The sequence below is a fragment of the Thermobia domestica genome, chromosome 2 (assembly GCF_964235325.1).
Source record: "Thermobia domestica chromosome 2, izTheDome1.hap1.1, whole genome shotgun sequence".
NCBI lineage: Eukaryota > Metazoa > Arthropoda > Insecta > Zygentoma > Lepismatidae > Thermobia > Thermobia domestica.
In genome coordinates this window covers 288,289,559-288,311,068 of record NC_137455.1, presented here as the reverse complement: position 1 = coordinate 288,311,068, position 21,510 = coordinate 288,289,559, and the positions used below count along the sequence as shown (strand labels likewise).

General features: G+C 37.6%; 2 protein-coding genes across 5 annotated transcripts in view; one reads left to right on the top strand and one right to left on the bottom strand.

Annotated features, from left to right (window-relative positions):
• Positions 1-21,510, bottom strand: part of LOC145678554 (meiosis-specific nuclear structural protein 1-like) — a 190,008-nt gene that overhangs the window by 54,144 nt on the left and 114,354 nt on the right. For 3 of the 4 annotated variants that reach the window (XM_081748840.1, XM_081748842.1, XM_081748843.1), the window contains one exon: positions 12,167-14,551. In XM_081748840.1, the coding sequence (XP_081604966.1) occupies positions 14,365-14,551 (187 nt within the window). In that variant the 3' untranslated portion in view covers positions 12,167-14,364. Of the gene's footprint in view, positions 1-12,166; positions 14,552-21,510 lie in introns of those variants that run through there. The other variant, XM_081748841.1, reaches the window with a different exon arrangement.
• Positions 19,069-20,097, top strand: LOC145679820 (NADH dehydrogenase [ubiquinone] 1 alpha subcomplex subunit 7-like). The gene has a single exon (XM_081750345.1). The coding sequence runs from the start codon at positions 19,225-19,227 to the stop codon at positions 19,564-19,566; it is 342 nt and encodes a 113-aa protein (XP_081606471.1). The 5' UTR covers positions 19,069-19,224; the 3' UTR covers positions 19,567-20,097.

Here is a 21,510-nt window from a genome sequence, read left to right as displayed (position 1 = left end):
GAGTAGAAAAAGCGTCTGGCATCGAGACACTTGATTGGCCCTCGCGGTCACCGGACGCAGATCCTATCAAAAATGTGTGGGTATACATCAAGCACAAGCGTCATGGAAGAAAATTATTTACTTTGAAGCAATTAATGCGAGAAATTCGTCGCATTTGGCAGTCCTTGCCAAATGAATACGCCAAGAGCTTAGTCGAAAGCATGCCTCGCAGATGTCAGGCAATCATCGACACTGATGGTGATTGGACAACCTTTTGACAGGATTACATCTTTGTTCTAATCTTGTAGAATGTACTCATGTATTGAATAAAGGTTTTGAATAAATATTTCTGTGCATAAACCCGAACACGCTCTTACTTAACTGACTGTATGCTAAAACAGTGAACATACAAAATGTCGAAAGTGTTAACCACTTGGTTAGAAACTACAAGAGACCCCTTCAGGGTCACTTGCTAGCTTCATATATGTATTTCAATTATTATTATTTGCAGAGTTCGGTTTCTTTCAGACTATTAAGTCTGACAATCGCAGTATCTTTACTTCTAAACAATGGAGATTCCCTCAGAATAATCGGATCGAAGTACCGCCACATAAGTGCTTATAGGGCTTAAGCAAACAAGAGTGAAAAGCTGATTAAATGCGCTTAAACGCTCGTAAGTATATGTAATAAGTATTACGAAAACTAGGTAGAGGATATCGAACTTATAAGAATTCGCTTTAAATTCTGGAGTATGCGCTTCAACGGGATACACTCCCCTATTCCTTCAATTTGGCAAGAAAATCCTACATCCCCGCATCTTAAAGCCAGAGAAAGGGAAAGTAGAAATACAGCCACAAGATGATCATATTTATTCGAGGTATGTGGAGGATCTCAAAATACGTACCGAAAAGGTCTTCGACAGAGTAAACAACGCCCAAGAAAAGCAGCATGCTGTATACAAAATCTGTGATAAGGAAAGGAGGCCAAACCCTTTCAAAGCCGGTCAACATGTTTGGTTACGGGTATTTGGCATCTCCGACCCGACATACAAAGTGGCCTCCTCACTTTTGAATCGTTATTATGGACCGTGGGTCATTCAAACGCAGGTAGCGACGAATACACGTATTGTTAAGAACTTGTGGCATGGGAGAGAAGTGAAGATGAACTCGAATATGCTGAAACCAGTCATCCCACCTGCTCCTTTTGCAAAGCATATAGCGGAGTTGAACCCTTCTCACATAAAAAAGCTAAGAAACACGGAAGACAAATCGAGAAGAGGGGTGAAAAGTCCGCCAATCGGCCGACTTGGTAGTATAGAAATTTTAGTCAGTTTTGCGCTTGCACTGGACTGGGAATTATCGTCCTTTTCACTCAGCCAACTGACATTGGAAAAACTACAGGAATGGAGCCGGAATTTAAACGACCAAAGAACACACGCTCTGTTTATATGGGTGCATGCCCCAATACAGACAATCCCATGGCATTACAGCTTTTGTGCCATGTGGATTCGTTCAAGCATGACTCTAGAAGCCACAAACGTGCACTCCAGAGTCCACCATGCTACAAACAAAAGACCGCAGTTCGAAAAACCAGAATTCACATTACAGTAACTAAAGGGTCTGCAGCCTAACGTCCATACGGACAGACAGGAAGATAAGTCAAAACTATCCACCAGCAAATCTCGGGACTTGGAAGAAGATTTCGATTACCTTGAATTAATAACGAACGGGAAAAGACCTAGATTTAGAATCTCTCCCGAAAACGCCGGGGAAAAATCTGGAACTGGATGAGGATATCCAAGGAGAGCCAGCAAAATGGAGACGATTCTGATCGACCTAGTAGAGTAACAGATACTTGAGAGTGTAGTGCAGTGAAGTTACATTTATGTGTTCCATGATAAAATCAGTGTAAATAATTTTGAAAAGTTCTGGACTGGAAACTTTCTCGATAATCAAACATTTTTTTTTTAAAATTTGCTCTTTTCCTTTCAGCAAAAAAATGTATTTTTGGGTATTACTAAATTTTGAAGTGATAATTACAAAAATAGTACGGGACTACAAACAGTTGGGCCTCAGCAGCTCTGAAATATATATATATATATATTCATTTTTTCTTGTTGAAAAAGTATTCAGTGTGAGTGTATATATGTGACTAAGTATCAGTGATTTTTCTAGTTGTTCATCTAGAGAAATGGACAGTCAGAGACTAAGAACTTTCAAGGTTTGGAAAGAGAGTCCAACTAAGACTGACCTGATATTTTTTTTCGAGAAAGGAATTATGCAAGGGACCCCTTCAGGGCCAGCTGCTGGTTTCATATATATATATATATACACAGATGGTGATCAGAAAAATGGAAACACCTGAACGAAATTGCAACTTACCAGATTAATATGGTGTCGGGCCACCTTTCGCCTTCAGAACAGCCTTGATGCGACGTGGGATGGAAGCATAGAGGTCGTGAATGGTAACAAGTGGAATTTTACACCATTCCTCGTGCAGGGCATCGGCCAGTTCTGTGAGAGAGGATGGAGAGGTGGAAATCATCGCCGGAGTCATGTTTCCAAGACGGACCACAGATGTTCAATTATGTTGAAATCTGGGGATTGGGCGGGCCAGGGGAGGTATTGAACTTCATCCCGATGTTTCTCAAACCACGCTGCAACAACGCCAGCTGTGTGAATGGGTGCATTATCATCCTGGAAGATGGCGTCATTGTCCGGGAACAACATCCGGACCATAGGATGCAAGTGGTCTCCTAAAATTGCGACATAATCGTTGGCCGTAATTCGTCCGCTAAGTGTGACCCCAATGAAAACCACGATATGGCGGCCCACAGCATCACCGAGCCGCCACCATGTTTCACAGTTGGGCTGAGACACTGCATATCATACTCTTCTTTGGGCGTTCTCCACACATAAACACGGCCCGTGGTTGGGAATAGGGTGAAGGATGACTCATCCGACCATATCACACGTTTCCAGTCCTCAACGGTCCAATTTGCATGGTCGCGGCACCATTTGCGACGTGCGAAAGCGTTATGGCCCCTGATGAGCGGTTTGGCCCGTGCAACACGAACCCGTAAGTTCATGTCATGTAATTCGCGGCGGACTATGATTGTCGAAGCAGGGTGGGGGAGGTGCTGATTGAGTTCCTCCGTCACTTGCTCCGCAGTGGCACGACGGTTCTGCGTGACAATGCGCTTTAATACCCGGCGTGACCTGTCACTCATGATTTTCTTCCGCCCACTGTTCCGCTTCCCCAATGTGGTTTTCCCGTGTTTTGTGTAGGCCGTCATCACCTTCGACACTGTCCCACGCGACACACCTAACACAGTAGCCACTTCCGTCACACTCACTCCACATAACCGCGCACCAACAATTTGTCCTCTTTGAAATCTGAGAGGTCTCCCATTTTACACTATTTCCGTCTGCTGCAGCCACTGGACACTGCTGTTGCACTGCGCCTGACGTAGTATGGAGACCGACCTAACACACCACCACCAGCGGTCCGGCGCTGCGGGCTCCACGACACCACTGCCAACCCATACATCTGACATGTTGCCAACTACAGGTTTTCTGATCACCATCTGTATATATATATATATAGCCTGTCCCAATTGAATCGCCCTATTTTCATTTCGTGGTGGTAAATTAGTGTATGTGTAGTATGTGTATTTCTTTCTTTTCCAGATGTAATACTGTAGAAGAAACACCAGAGTTTTGATAGAAATTTGTCGATCCCAAAAATCTCGCCAGGTGTGGTGGTGGCAGCAGGAACAGTGAAATGGCGACCAACGCAGGAAAAGCGCAGGTAGTGTGGTGGTATGCAGAACTTGGTTCCATTGTCGCAATGCAACGAAGATTCCGTCAGGAATATTAGAGAGAACCCCCTAATGCGAAAACAATGCGTATGGAAACAGAATTTCCTGGCGACCGGTTCAGTGGTTAAAAAGCACGGTGGTGGTCGCGAAAGTGTATCAGAAGACAATGTGCAGCGCACTTCGAAAACATTTCAAAAAAGTACGCGTGAGTCCATTCGCAGAGCCTCGCAGGAACTGGAAATATCTAAATCAACTGTCCATAGAGTTGTGCGTAAACGTCTGAAGTTGTACGCGTACAAAGTGCAAATACTGCAAGCACTGAAGCCCACTAATAAAGCAGAATGAGCGGCATTTGCTACAGATATGTTGGAACGCATTGACAATGATCCCCACTTTCTGTCAAAGATTATGTTTTCTGATGAGGCCACATTTCATGTGTCAGGTCACGTAAATAGACATAATCTACGAATCTGGAGGTCCGAACCTCCTCGTGTGGTCATCGGGTTCGAGAGAGACAGCCCTAAAGTTAATGTGTGGTGTGGAGTCATGCAGGATGGTACAGTATTGGAACCGTTCTTCTTTGCTGAAGATACTGTAACGGGTATTACTTATCTTGATATGGTGGAGCAGTTTGTCCCCATAACTTCGGCATAGGCATCCGCATATCCTTTTTCAACACGATGGTGCACCTCTTCACTGGTTTAGAGGTGAGGGAAACACTAGATACTGGGTTTCCTGGGAGGTGGATAGGGAGAGGTGAACCAGTTTCATGGCCGCCGCAATCGCCTGACATAAGACCTCTGGGCTTCTTCTTGTGGGGGTATGTCAAGGACAGGGTGTACGCACGCGACAAAAGTAGCGAATATTCACGAACTTCGTGCACGCATTCAGGATGCTGTTGCGACCGTCACTCCTGAAATGCTTCAACACACATGACTGGAGCTTGACCATCACCTGGATATCCTTCATGTGACTGGTGGGGCACATGTTGAAGTGTTCTGACTTTCTTGATATTTGTATACAAACTTAATGAGTGTACCTTCTTAGTGCATTTTAGTTCATTTGGATATCTCAAATAGTGTGGTAGAAATACAGAAATGAAAATAGGGAGATTCAATTGGGATACCCTGTATATATATATATATATATATATATATATATATATATATATATATATATATATATATATATATATATATATATATATTCAATTATTATAAATATATATAAAATTACGTAAACTTTATATATTAACATAAATTGATATATATGCTTGTATATTTTATTACTGAATAGGTATAAGAAAAACCAGCGCTGGTTCAAACATTTAAAAGGTTCTATTGTGTATATATTTTTTATTATTACTATTATTCATGTAGTATATCTTGTATTTACCCTTATAATTTGTATACTAATTTCGCATATCCTTTCTGCAGCATTTAAATGAAAATACATAATTTTCCTCTTTTCATACACATCTAATATCAGTTGGAAATATTGTTCCGTTTCCAGCCTGTTTAGAATAGCAACAGAGGGGAACGGGGACCAGACTTGCTTTCTCTTTCTTTTAATTCCGCCAATGTCTTCTATATAGGTTAGTGAGGTAGTTTACGAGAAAGGTGGTTGGAAATCTTTTTAAAGTTCTCATATATATAGAAGGCGAGCTCTATAAGCGGCGAACCACTTGTACTTTCGGATAGCGAGAGAGGCAGTTTTGTCCTTGTCTGGTTCCATTCTAGGGATGGGAGTTTCCTGGGCTGAACAGTCTAAATAATGACTGTCGTTTCGGATGTTTTCGTTGTAGGTTGGCAAATCCGTTATAGTGAGTGGGCAAGTGAATCCACTGAGGTAGTTTAGAAGGTAATTTAATTATTTCTCATTCTAGTTTGATATTTATATTTTGTTTTAATTAGATTTAAAGTTAGCTCGCGATTCTCTTGAAGATTTTAACTAGAAAGTTTAGTGATGGTAATTTGCATTTAGAGAAATCCTGGGCTCCTTTTTCCGAGTTCAGTGGTTAAGCTTCTTGCTTTTGATTTAGAGGTCTCCGGGCTCCAGTCCTGTTGACGTCAGGCTAAATAAGGCCTGACTGATAGATTTGTATAAATTTTGGTTTCGCTCTAGAATGCCAGAGGACTGGAACGATTGAATTAACCTTATATCCTTTAGATCAGAGAGCTGATCTTATAAGAACTCTTATTGGGGTCTATTCCTCTATTCTCATTAAACATATTTTCTAGTTAACTTTGTTAGATAGAATGCCTACCAGAGGAAAGTCTGTTTCCGAACTATTTCTCACATACGTATAGGTAGGTGTTGGATGAGTGATGAAAACACCTTTAGATTTGTTAATTGGTTCACTTCATTAGCCTGGAAATGAACGCTTTCTGAGTGAACCTTGAAAGGTGTATTAGAGATATTTATATATTTTATCTTAATGACAGAGGCAGGATGATTCAGATCAACTATAGTCGGTAACTGATTCCCTACTATATTGGGGATTAAGTTAGAGAAATTTAAGTTCCTCTTCGTCTCCAGGAGGGCACGCAGAGGCAGAATTATACTTTATAAGAGATCCTATCCCTCTTCAACGATTCATCTCCAAGTATCATCTTTCTTTCACAATAAAGATATTTTAAAGAAAAATTCTGATGTGTTTTGATTTAAGTGTTGAGTCTGGTATGCTAATAGAAGTAAGAACTCTCTAAGATTCTTACATGCAGGGTGAGTGGTTATTTTAATATTGATTGAAGAGAGAGGATGTTTGAGATTATTTATAAGGATTACAAGTTATTTATCTTATTTTCTCACTCTGCCTCCCTTGTATAAGATAAAAAAAGAAAGGGAGATTTTTAATTTGTTCTGACTTAAAAAAAAAGTCAAATTAGTGATTCTATTCTCTCTTTCAGGGATTTATTTTTCTTTCTTCGAGATATCGCTGTTATCTGGAGGAGAGGTGTATTAGCTTTGCATACTGTGGAGCCCATAGTAGCACCCACAGACTGGAGGTTAGTCATAGCCGCTCGCAGACTGGCGGCATAGTCTTTCGCAAAACTCCAACAAGAAATTACACACAGCTTCTGAGAATGCAAAATCATTTCCAGGAAAGGAAGGACTTTTGGCACGAAAGGTACTGAAATCTAGAATTGAAGAAATCACACTTCGCTGTAGACAACTTATAATATATTGTAGCGAAGTAGTAAGAAAAAAAAAAAAAAAAAGAAAAAAGAAAGAAAAAATTTCTCAAGGAACCTCTTCAAAGCCTTCCGCACCACGTTTTTGGTGACCATGTTCAATGCAGAGAGAATTGTCCATCAACATCTAGTAATGAAAATCACATTCCAATTCTTGACAAGGATGTAGTCATAGAAGCTTATAGTAATAGAAGATTTTCTCATGCGATCAGTTGCTCTCAGCGATTCCCTTCTGAATAACATGACCAACAATGCAGCAGAATATTTTATGTCCATGATAACTAAGTTCACTGAAGGAAAGAGGTTCGATTACTCCCGAGTCAGAGTTATGGAAGGAGAGTTACTGCTGCTGTTTTGTCCCAAACTTCTCCAGGAAATGAGTGGAAATGAAAACTGTTTAAAAGGAAATATAAGAAAAATCCACTGTCACCAATGGCGAGAATTAAATTTAAGAAAGGGCAAGGAAGGGGACACAAGAAAGAAGAAAAAGAGTGATGGCTTTAAATGTGAAAGGAATCATCTGCAGAAGGGAAACAACTCAGATTGGCCCACTTGTCAAGCACCTCCTATATTCTATGGATATTAATACTAATGCAGTACTGTGGGGAAGAGCAAAGGACGAAGCGGAGCGAAAATTATATGAACAAAGACTGGTGTAATCGTGAGAAAATGTGGTTTATACATAGATACTGAGAATCCATTTATTGCCGCCTCCCCTGATGGTGTACTGGAAAGTAATAAAGAAACATACCTGTACCGATTTTTATCTCTCTCTGACGATTTTCTGGCGTTTTGTGTGCGGAATAACTAAAACTTTGTTTTACGGCATCAGGGGCGGCCATTTTTCAAGATGGGGACTGAAGCTCTACTAGGGTTTCCCAGGACTTTTAGTATGTTGATTGGACAACTATTTCACACACCTCTACTGACTTTTCTCTCTCTCTGACGATTTTCTAGCGTTTGTGATCTGAATAACGAAAACGTCGTTTTACGGCATTAGCGGCGTTCATTTTCCAATATCGCGGCTGAAGCTCCACTCAGATTTCCCGGGACTTTAAGTATGTTGATTGGACCAGTATTCCACACATGTCTGACAATTTTCATCTCTTTATGAATTTTTCCCACCATTTTATCTAATTTGCCTACACTATAATAGAGATTAAATGTCCATTCACTGCCCGTTACTGTGAATAAATAGAAGCAGCATGCACAAATGTTAAAAGTTTCCCATTAACAATCAAGAAAAGTTGTCGAATATTTTCTACCACGAACCAGCGAGCACTTTTATCACATTCAGACAAATTGCGATGTTGCACTACAGAACAATGTTATCTTGTTGTGTACATAATGAAGGATATGAAGGTCGTATCAATTGGAAGAGAGAAAGAATTTACGTTAAAGATTTTTCCAAAGTTATCTTAATTTTACTGGGAATGTTTTACTCCCTGAAATTGTTGATTCTCGATTGGAACGATCACTTCCTCTCCGAGAACCTCAAAAAATATTAGAATCGAGAAACAAAAAGAAACACTCGAAGACCCAGTCGATGTAAAAAGACAACAGCAGTAGTTGGGACTAATAAATTAGAACGAACAAAAAATATTGTATCTAAATAACGTATTTCTGTGAAATGTACTTTATCATTATAAGAAGTTTCATATTCTACTCTAAATAATAAAACTGAAAGTAACGTGTTTGAAAGATGGTATTTGATTTGACAAAAATTGGTTTTGTGGGATCAATTTAATATTTCATACATACACTATTTTTATTCAATTTTCAGAAATGAGTGTATTAGTACCATAAAAACTGTACTGTACATGTAGTTAGTGTACAATATTAAGATATTTTATTGATAATGCTTTTTGGAACCAGGTGAATATTGGCATGCAAGTCTAGGAGCTAATTTGACGAAAATCGTGAGGCATTTAGAGATCACACTGTCACTTTGTTAGAACTCGTTGTGAATATAGAAGGAATGGTACAAAAAGAAACTGGAAGAACTCTGGGATGACACGTATGAAGTAGTGGGAGATAAAGATGTGAAAGATGATATAAGAATCAAAATAATTGAGGGAGAAAAACGAGATTTCAGGAAATTAATCAATAAAACAGGAAGGATACCGAATATGAAAGGCTTCCCTAAAATACATAAAAAAGAAATTAAATTAAGACCGGTGATGAATTGCAGGAACAACATTTTCGAACCACTGGAAGAAGAAATAAAACAGATTGCAGAAGAGATAAGAGAAGGACAGGAGAGTAGCAGAGTGAAAAACACAGAGGAGGTAAAACGTGCCCTAGAACGAGTGGGAGACAGAAGAGAGAGAACCATATTGTTCAGTGTTGATGTAAAGGCAATGTTTCCGAGCATCAAGAGGGAGGACGCGTTAAAAACAATAGAAGAAGAAATGGAAATAAGATTATAAGAAAATGGAAAAAGGAGAAGGTGTTGAAGGCCCTAAAACTGATATGGGAGAATAGTGTATACATGATTGGTGAAAAATTGGTGAGAATAAAAGAGGGGCTAAGCATAGGTTCGAGACTGAGTCCGGTACTAGCAGAGATTGTAATGAACAGGTGGGAACAGAAAGTAAAAGGAGGAGGAGCACAAAACCTTCCTATACCTTGAACAGAATGAGAGAATACAAGTGTGTAAAATGCGAAATTTCCTGTTATTTGCAATATTCTAAAATACTGTTCAAAGTGTGTGTTAAGAGTCTACAGCTTCCAAGTTTTCTATGGTAGAAAACTATGAAAACGTTACAATACAAAACTTTCGGGTGTTACTGTGAATAAAGTGCACGAAAAATGAGCATACATCTATTTGGATTATACGTAGATACTTGTTATGGAGAAATTGTTTTTACATTACAAGTTACAGTGAATATAATATAATAATATTTCTAAAACTGGACAGAAACGTACATAATTTAAAATATTTCTCTTAATATAAACAAGAGAGAAACAATGTTGTGTAAGCTGAATATAAATATCGTAAATGTATGTAAACTATATAAGTTTAAATAACACTAATGTCTAAATTTATTCGATGAGTAATTATGTCAATTTTATCAACGAAAATGATCAATTGAGGCTTGTAAAAGCAAAGTAATATGAGTCAGTTTTCAATAAGGTATAATGTTTAGAAATGGATTCTCGGTGGTGAAGCACGTATTTCATTCATGGGTACATCCACGAGTGAATTATGACGTGTTTCACCATCCAGTTTATGAATTTTCTTGCGTAGAATCAATTTTCTGGGTGTAACTAAACTTTAGTGAAAACTGACTTACACCACTGCGGCTTCAAGCGCTTCAATTGTGCATGTCCGTCTCTCAGGCGGGTGTTACTGTGTATGTTAAACTAACGCTACTTGACTATCCTTTTTGTTGCCTTTATACAGGGTCTCCCATATTCATTGGATACATTTCACTTCCAATTTACATAAACATGAGGAATCTTTCATACTTATATTTTAATATGTATAAAAGCCAATGGGGGGAGTTTATCTTGATGTTATTTGTTAAAGATGCGTAGTCCTTCATGATATGGACACCGAGTGAACTTGTATACATTTTTGAGGCACACTTCGCTAGCCAAGATTCGATCATCACAGCACAAAGGCGATTCAGAAAGTGTTTCGTGAAACAAATGCACCATCCCAGAAAGTGATTCTTCATGTAGTTTAGAACTTTCGTGAGGCAAAATCTGGACGACCTAGACGGTCTCGTTGCAGAGACACATTCAACGTGTTGCACATGCCATGGTATTAAGACTCAACAAGTCCATCTGTCAATTGTCCTCAGAAGTGACTGTTCCCCGTAACAGTGTTCAAGGTTCTTAGACAAGAGCTGCAAGAGTATTCGTATCAGATACAGGTAGTGTAGCAACTGCTCTCAGCACATGGACTGAGTCGAGACTTTTTGTGATACATTCCTGAACAAATGCAACGACGACCAAACATTTCTTCAGTACTTGATCATGTCAGATGAGGTTCGTTTTCATCTCTATGGGTAAATCCATTGCATAGCATCAAAATGACCTATGGTGTGTCGTGACTCATGCGTGTGTGATAGATCCGTACTTTTTGAAAACAAACATACTGCCGAGCGATACAACCACATGCTCAATACATTTTTCATTTCTGATTTGTAACGTCTTGGTCTATCACACATGCGGATGCAACAGGATGGCATCACTTGTCAAACAGCATTATTTGTCCATTGCAACCCTTCACCAACAATTCTCAGAACATCTCATTTCGAGATTCGGTAACATCAATTGGCTACCAAAATCAACGGATTTATCACTAGCAGACTACTCCCTTTGGGATTACTTGAAGAAAACAGTACAAGCCAAAAAGCCCCAAACAGTTGACGGACTGAAAGAAACCATCAGCAGAGAAAGTGCAGCCATTCCAGCTGATATACTGCACCGCATCATGCTGGTGATGAGAGAGAGACCAAGAACCTGCTCTACCATTTCATAAGTAACACTCCAGACCATTAACTTATACCGTTACAAAGCACACTGTTATGTTGCCAAAGTTGTATTTACCGAATAGGCTTATGCATTTCCATATATTTGTGTTATTAATGAGTATGATATATGTATTTAAAACAAATACATATTAAAAAGACTTACGTTAAATTTTTAACGTTAAAATCGGGAAATGACCATACTATAATGATTTCATAAAAGAAAGTCTTACAGAGCAAAGCATATTCAATTCGCTCGAACTTTCTAACAGAATATTAACTATAGTTCATTATTCAATGAATATTGAATGTATTTACAAAATGTGCGTGATATTATATGCTGGGCATTTTTATTCTCCATTAAAATAATTTCAAAAACTTGTAGTTGAATTATAGTTAGGGTAATACGGTAATTATAGACAAATTGTAGGATAACTGATGACATGATGACACTGATTTATATAAAATATAAACAAAATCGTTATAGTCGATTTGAGAAATAAAAAGTGCCGTATTGTACGGTCATTGGTGATAAAATTGGTTTATGAGTCATGAAAAATATGTTTTAACATCTTGTAAACTTACTCTTTTATTTCGCGTGTGAGTTGCCCGGATTTACTGAGGAAGGTTAGTTAGTTAGATTTGAGTTTAGTACCCTGTTTAGTAGCAAGGCTATTTGAGTCGTGGACCTACAGCTTTACGTGGAATCCGAACTATATGAGCTCCTGCCAGGAATCGAACCCGTGTCTTCACCGTCAAAGGTGCGTACGTTATCCACAGCCACGAGGAAGCTCTACTAAGGAAGGTGTCAGGGAACATTGAAATAGTACATTAGAAGCAGTAAATAAAAGAATAAGTTTACATGAACAAAATGGTTGGAGCAGTTTGAGAAAATAGCCATTTTCGACTTTACATTATTAGTAAAATACCCTTATTTAGTGATGAAGGAAAAAGTAAGCTGTCTTTGTGGGATCCGTGAATAGCTATTAAATTTAAAATTTCTTCCGATTCACAGAACGTTACAACTAAGTTTTTGATATACGGATGTACATAATTAAAAAAAAAAAAAAAAAAAGTAACTCCTAAATCCCTTGAAATAATTTTAATTACCCTATTGCCCTTCATTACAAGGGTTTCTCCACTCCTAGAAGCACTTGAAAGTTAGGAAGTTATCACCGACGCGCACGAAAGTGATCAAGCATACAATGTCAACATTTCAAACAAACTCAAATTCTAAAGAAATGATCTAAATACGGAAACTGAGTTTCTTTTTATATTTAATAACCCCCCATAAAGAATAAAATTCTGTTCGAGTTTAAAGTTTTCCTTCAATAAAACAACACTGAAGCTGTACCACTAACGAGTAACGACTTCTCTTTTTAAGTTATGCTTCCGGAATGAGTTGTTATTTTTCAATACCGCATAATAACAAAACATAATACCTCAAATCAACTGTACAGCGCAGCTAGAAGTAACAAAATATGACCCAGGACGTTACACACGTAATGATTCAATTTACAAATATGAATTACTTGTAGCTACATACATATACATAACGAAATGAAAGTACTTTCGACGCTTAGCTGGAGTAAATTGGTTCCAAATTAAAAGCACCTCGATAAACTCAGTGAAATTTATTCTGAAACGAACAACGGAATTAAGTATCTCAACTTCTTAACATCATTTTTCAAAATCAACTGTACTTTTTCTATTGCATAATTTCTGCTTTAGCAATACGATTGGTTCTATTTATGAAGGTATTATATTATTACAATTTAACTGCGGTTTTCTAAAATTAACAATTCTGATGCACTGGACAAATTAAAAAGGAAATAACAAGAAAGGAACATGAATCAAAGGAAAAGGTATTCTGAAAGAACTACTAGTCGATACTGTAGGTAAGTGAGATTAATGCATCAAAAAAGGAAAACCCGATAACTAAAGTTCAATATCTTGAAGCAAGTATACGTGGTTGGTTGAAATCCACGTTAAGCTGTACATTCGTCTCAAAGCCTCTGAGCTGAATATGGGCGTTAACTATTAGCAAACTAAAAACACGTTAAAAATTAAAACTCTCTTTTAAAAAAAATTTAGGAAAACTTAGAAGAATATAAAGTAAAGTTGATTAAAATAATCACAGACGATTCCCATGAGATCCAGATTACTCTATAAGTGAAATGGAATCTGAAATTCACTGTTGCATGAACATTTTAACAATGAAATTCTTCCAAGTGCAATTTTTTATACTTGCCTACTGAAGCTGAAAACATTCTACGTAACTATTTTTTCTGGAAGCTCAAACTACAGAAAAGAGCTTCTAGCTCTACTGAAATTAACTTCAAATTATCGATATAATTATTTGTTAACATCATCATGAAACAGCAATATAAGACATAATAACGACGATATCTTGATAAGGTAACACTACATCAAATTAACCGAACAAATTTACCAAATCTGCTGAAATTTCAATATATAAATTTATAACATTACTTCTAGAATACCATTGAACACTGACACGTTTACTTTACTCAATCCAGAGGATATAATTTCATAAATACTAATAACAAATTCGTTGAATCAATCTTAAGTAAACTGCAGATAAACATTTTGGACGGAGTATATTAAAATGGTTATAAGAGAACTATAAATATCCTCTACAGAGTAAAAATTTCCTGAAGACAGGTTTAAAGACATCAAAAATTCAATAATGATATATAAAATATCACAGCATATTTATCACATACGTTGCTATTGAAAAAAAATCTACTACAGACATTAAATACTATCCAAATTTGCCAACAAAAGTATCACCAGAACATACGATGAGACACAGCTTTTAAACAACTTGCCTTAACTCAGAACACACACAACACACTTCATTTCAATCTCAACTTGTTGTCTGCTGATCCCCAGAACATTCACAGTTCTTATTCTTTCCACCGTACATTTTCATAAATGCTGGACCTAAGTGCGGAATATCATCCTCTTTGATAAGTCCTTTCGGTAAATAACCCAGAAGATGTGTTGCATGTTCTTTCAGCATTCTTATCCTTTCTTCTTCCACCATACGTTGCCTGGAAACGAGAAATTATTATTGACGCCACACAGAAATTGTTATAAGTAAAACAATTATTACTCTAAAATTTATACAATTTTTATCAATGATTGTAGTTTACGTTAAACCTTTTTATAACTTGATGCCTGAAGTTTGGTAAAGTTGTGCTCGAAACCGTCTTCAACCAAAATCATATTATTCATTAATTTCTATATTTACGGAATAACAAAACTGAACAAAACACATAAACCTTATTATTGGACTGACTGGGAATCGAATCCCTGTGTCCGCTTGCAGGCGGATACTGAATCTCAAGCAACAACATCAGCTTTCTGTGATTGTTACTTGTTACTGAATTTCGATAAACTGAAATGAAAGACAGCTTACAATCCGGCGATTATGTCCGTAGACTAAGAGGGATATACGAGAGAAAGTAGAAAATTAATAGCAATTTTTCTCTCTATTATTGCTGTAGACTGCTTTCTGCTCTCGCATGTTATAAGGTAATACTATGCTAGTTTTGACCTTAATTACTCCATTTTCTTCTTCTTTATTTATTTATTATTGCAGAAAGAACACAACTCTTCGACTGATATTGTACAGCAAGGAAGAACAGAAGACCATGACCCCCCCCCCTTCCTTCCCCAATTTGCCAGGCCTGAAGCTGTGTCCTACTGAAACTTATTGGATATATTTAACACAATACGGAGACAGTGCTCTAAAGTGCAGAAGTGTGTACAAGTGGCCAAACATGAGTGACACACGAAAAAGCAGCAAGATGTACAAGTTGCATCTGCTACAACAATTAAAGCAATAAAGTTTTGAGCAGAATACTCGCAGTAAATGAAACGTGGGGTCCTCATTATGAGCCAAAACCAAGAAAGAAAGTGTGGAGTGAAGATACCCAGGTCACTAATAAAAAAGAAATTTAACACTTCAACTTTTGAGAAGTGATGCTAAACATGTTTTGGGACTGAAAGTCTACTTGGCAAAGTGTCACAGAGTTAACAGTGCAAGATATGGTTATTTTCATGCATGTGGAACAGTCATTATGTCTTTGCAACAGAAAAAAAGGAGCAATTAAAACCAAACTTTTGTAGCATTACCACAACAGCATAACTTTATAATTTGAGAGGACAGAAAATGGTGTGCACAATATAAATAGAAATATGGCGAAAGTAATTATGTCTTTTTTTTTCACTTTTCCTCGTGTAAAAAATGCAAATACATGGTTATGAAAGAACAGACAGAATGGAGAAAGCAGGATAAAGAGGAAAAAGTTTGAGAAAGCTCATAAACTTTTCGCATCAAAGTTGAGTACTTTACCACTAAGTCACGAAGTCCCTGATCACCTTAAGTAATCACACATATTATAGTAATTTAATTATAGAAGTAGTACTTCACTCATTATTCTATGATCATTTTACATGTGAGTGCATAGGCCTATAAAAAGTTGGAAACAAATACAGGAACATCTATCCTGGCTGTGGAATCGTATTCTTATTTTCTGCTTTCCAGGATAACCGTCATACTAGCAAGTTTCCAGTGACATGACCAGCATGTGATATCTAAAATATTTTATCCGTCATACAGCTTTGAAATCAATTTACTGCACTGTTAGCACACTGTTCCAGCGTTTCATCCATCATTGGAGTTGAGTTCTGAAACGCGCTTTTTGGATTAGTTTTCAGCTCCCATAACAATTTTTTTTTTTTTTAAATTCTTCAACCGTCCACAAAAAGCGTTCCTTCATGGTGATTATCATCTTCAAGATAGGAGTAAGTCCACGCGTGTGGGATCTAGCAAAGAAAGGGATGGAGTACACTTGTGTTACGCTTTGCAAAATCCTCTCGGATAAGTTGTAAAGAACGCGCGGGAGCAGTATTATCGTGCATCTCTGAATGTTTAGTTTGCACATGCTTCAGGCTGCTCCTTTCTAAAGCACCACATTATTTCCTTTGGCACAGCAACGAAGGAACTCATGATGAACGATATCATTCTAAAGATGATGATTAATATCAACTTCATTTCTGAGCAACTTGGCGTATTTTTACTGTCTTAGCAATGACTGCCTCACCCGTTGCGATAATTAGGCTCTGTTTTGACCTTATAGCCGTTGACTCATGTTTCATCACTGGCTATGATCTTCAGAAAGATATAATCTCCATTCTTCCGATCTGGACTCATCTCCGAAACAGCTTGACTGATTTCAACACGGTTTTCTTTTCGGTCCTGTTCAACAATTATATATAAATACAGAAGGTTGTTCGGCTTATTTTCGACTGAAAAGCCATACCGCCATCATAAATTGTGTTTTATCGGACTACCACCGTATGGCGTAGACGTAATTTTAACAGATCAAAAATAGAAATCAACTGAGTTGCGTGTGTATTGTTTGACGGGATGTCATGAAAGGAAATAACATTGATTTCCGTCTCCTGCTTAACGTCACCTCGTAACCGTATCCAGTGATAATCACGATTGCCTATGAACAACATCCTCTGCACTTGAAGTAAAGCTCGGTACGTCCCTTGACAGTGCTGTCACGGTACGGAATTGCCCGAATGATAACATCATGCGTGAGGTATCTCTGAAATCTTTTGAGTTTAACGTTCCACGAAGATAAGGAAGATAGAGGTAGTGGAAGAATGGGGACATTTGAAAGTAGGAGGATACGGGAGTATTCCGAGAAAACCTACGCACACGATGTTGTCCACTACAAAGTTACTTGGCCGGGGATCTAACCAGGGACCCTATACACCAGAGATACGCGCTCTACCAGAGGTTGAGTCACCATGCCCCTCATGCGTGAGATAAATGTAGGCCTCATCTAAGATGACAATCGTCTTCCATTTTCACCTCTTCATACCTCCAAGTATCTTTCCTGAGTTTGTGGCTGACAGTGGATTGTGCCAGTTTTAATCACTGGGCAATGTCATATTGAGGTGGAGGATTTCCCTGGCCTGCAAGTTCACAAATTTCATGAAGCACCTCATGGAATGTTTCCGCTGGTAATTTCGAACGGACTTTTGTTGTCCAAAGTTTCTCCATAGACCCCATTTGTCCCTTCCTGGCCAAGTTATCTTTAGCTGTGGTCATTTCGACGGTTAAACGTTTTCACAACAGTTTCACTATAGGTCTGTACAAAATATGTGCATGGAAAAGGGCTAAAAAAACTAAACGTAACTTTATCGGTGAAAGAAAATTTTTCACAGTATAATTGCAGCCCTAATAAGTGACTGGAACAGAAACATTAGTACATTTGAAGCTACTATATTTACTACAAATTATCCATCATGGTATGGTTTATGTATTTTGCTTTCAGAATGTTAAAGGTAAGCTCAACCATACCTGGAAAGTATTTTTTTTTTTTTTACTGTATACTGGAAAAAATGAAAATGAAATCTGAATTTTACGTCCCACGATTATGCCGGTTAGACTAAAGGCGGTGATGATGCAATAATGAATGAAATGGTGGAATGAAGAAAGTGGGAGGAAACGGGAGAACCCCGAGGAAACCCACGCACACGGTGTTTGTCCACCACAAAGTTCACTTGGCGCGAGCTGGGATCGAACCAGAAACCCCAAGAACCAGAGGTAAACGCTCCACCACTGAGCCACCGCGAGGTATACTGGAAGTTATGAGATGTAATTGAAACAGCAGCGTTTACCAAATAAATAAGAGGCTGACGAAAGTGAGGGGTTCCCATTGTAACAGGATTAATAAAAATATAGACATATTCGCGACTTTAATTTAATAGTTAACGTGTTTAAGTTATCGCAATGGATGGGATAGTCATCACCAAAAACAAAAATCACGCCAAAGCTGCTCAGAGAGTAAGCTGATGTTAATAGTCTTATTTGATCAGAATAATATCTTTCATCATGAGTTCCTCCTATGTGGTCAAACCAAATGAAATAATGTGACGTTTGAGGAAGATGTGGAGTGTGCCTAACCAACTAAGTCACCAATTTCCTCACAGTGACTCTTTCCGTATTTTCAGCGTTTTCCTCTCTTTCTCAGCTCCCTCAGGCACTTACATTTCCATCAAATCATTAAAGCGAAAGAGGCAGGGAGAGAAGAACTGTTTGGGTTTTGGAAATATTAAAGCCATTTTTATCCCTCTTTATCCTTATTATCTATCCGGCTATTATCTCTGTAATTTTCTCTATATTTACTATGTACAGACTATGTTCCCCTATTTTTAGTGTTTTGTCGTCTCTTGAAATTAGATCTGACTGCTCGTTTTTCCGTCGAAAACATTCTAAGTTGCGGGTAGCGATATACTACTAGATGCATTTTTATCCTATCTAGTGTGTACTTTCCTTTGTCTTCTCTTTCATATCTGCACTGATAACGAGCAGTTTAGGAGTTTAAAGACAAGTAAGCTCTTCATTTAGTACTATAAGTGTGTGTGTGTGTTTGTATGTTTTGAACAATAGTGTACCTTTAATTTTTGATTTTCAGTGCCCACGTTTGAGTTCCTTCGCTCTAATCACATACATATATTTTCCATTGTTAAAAACACAATGACAATACATTCGTTTCTACGTAAATACTATTTTGTTAAATGACTTGTACGAAGAAGCCACCAATGTGAAATGAAAAGAAGAAAAACAGTTTAAATTACAGAGAGGTTTTCATATTGTCTTTGGCTTTTAAGCTAGAAGCAATATTCAAATAAGTGAACAATGGTGGAACTAAGGAATGTTTGCCCATTTTTGCAAGCTGTGCGGAATTTTCTTTTCGGAAGAAAATATACAAGCGTTTTAAGATTTCAAGATTGGCTCTCTCCACGCACACAACCTCCTCCTGATTTGCCAGTAGGACCATCACACAAGCTGTACCAAAACTATTACTTTACTCGTGACGCACGACGAGAAGTGAAACCACCAACTATATTAACTGACCACACAACAGAAGTTATTGCTGCTCCTAAAGAAGATGAACAAGAACCATGTAGTGAAACTTCTGTTGCTCAAAAGGAGCCAGTTACACCCGGAACTGTTTGGCACTGGGACAAATTACAATAGACCGTAACATAAGACCTTCACTATTGACATGTACGAGAAACGAAGTAGTGTGAAGAATTGACTGATCTGTTTAAACACATAACAAAACAAATAAAAAAAAAAAAAAAATATTGCTTGATTTGCAATACAGATAATGTATAACATATTAGTGACTATTTTAAAAATAAGAGAGTATCAAACAGGAACATGTAAAGAAATCATTACAAAAATTTTGTTTTCTAGTTTCAAAACAGAAATCGAATAATACGACGTAAAATTCTACACTAACTCAAGGTTCAGATTGGTGCGATTTTGAAAAGTTTATCATTATATAATGTAACAAGGTTAGCTTGAAAATTAATTGTTAAATAAAACTTAGTGAAATGTGGGTACAATAAAGTACTATTTGTGATAAAAATGGAAGAAATCTATTCTTATACACTCGTATGACATAGGAGTGCTATTTTATAATCTGACAAAAGCACAGAATAAGATAACGAAAGGAGGAGGAGGAGATGACGTAGAAGAATGGAATTATGGGTCCATGAGTAGTATGCCTGCAAATCCATCGATTACGCTATTGATATTCTTATTAATCACTGGCTTTTAACAGCGTCTGATTACCTATCAACTCCTTCCTCTCGCTGAGAAGGCGAGAAGCAAACTGTGACGTCACGGAGCAGTCGGAAATAACTGTTGTAGCTACATTCAAAATTAAATAAAATAAATACTAATTAAAGGAGAAAACAACCGACTAGTACACATGAAATCAGAACCGTGATAAAGGTGCTCGGTATATGAACACAGGATTGTCCGATCATAGCAGGGGTCTGTGGTACAACCCACATGATCCGAGATGAGAGCACCGACCTCGAGAGTCAAGAGTGTGGGTGGCTGTTTTGGGATGCGAACTGGGTGGTGTAGTGGATAATGCATCGACATGATATGCCGGAGGTCTCAGGTTCGAGTCCCGGTCCAGTTAGTCACTTTTTTCACTCTTTGCATTAAATAAAAATAATTTGAACAATGAACAAACAAGTCAAATGCAAAACAGAAACATTTATGAGATAAATCCGATATTAATTATCGGTAATAAATACTTTTCAGGTTCTGGTATTAAAATTTTACACAGAGGCATAGTATATTGCACAAAATGGACATGAGGAAACTGAACTCCTACATGTGCTATTTTTGTATGTAGCGAGCAGAACATATCATAGAAAGATCGACAACGAACCACAAGAATATGCTCACAGAGACCATTTTCTGGATCATGAAAGGAGTAAGAAAAAGTACTATAGGGTTAGTAAACTTAAGAGGGAGATATTTAAAGCATCAATTACTTTCTTACTTCTGGTGGACCTATAGTGTTACCTTTGGTGGAGTTGGTATGTGTTAGTATACGCACGTGTTAGCACTTGCCATATAGGATCAAAAAAATGGCATTTTGGCAATGTGAGTAGTAAATTACACATCCCTCTCGCCTCTGGTTTTCATTCAGAAAAGCATGACTAATGCACTGTACAAAAACCTAGACTGCCTTCCACAGACTAAGCAAAAAAAACTTATGAATTTCCTTTAGGTCTGGATCAATTTCCCTGCATTTTTCCTAGTCAGGGGTGGAAATTGAACAACAATATTACATTTCGTTGTAGATAAACAAAATAGCTACAATACAGGAAATTACGGTAATTTTAAGTCGGATTGGATACGTTATTTATATTTTTAATCTAGAACAATTTAAAAAGTAATGGAAGTAGGGTTTAATTGTTTTACTCGCAATTTCAGTGTCTCCAAAACATGCCTTTGTCCGGTTACCTTCTCTGGAGCCGATACTAGCGAGAAATATATATAAACACCGATATCATCAGGATAGAAACACGAACATTTGACACATTCTGCTCTTTTCTGATACAACATGTAATTCATCCGAATTATCTTTAGCATATAGGAGAGAGAAAGGAA

Excerpts from the sequence above, each read along its gene's own strand:
- LOC145679820 (XM_081750345.1), top strand. The coding sequence starts at position 19,225 with ATGGTGGAACTAAGGAATGTTTGCCCATTTTTGCAAGCTGTGCGGAAT.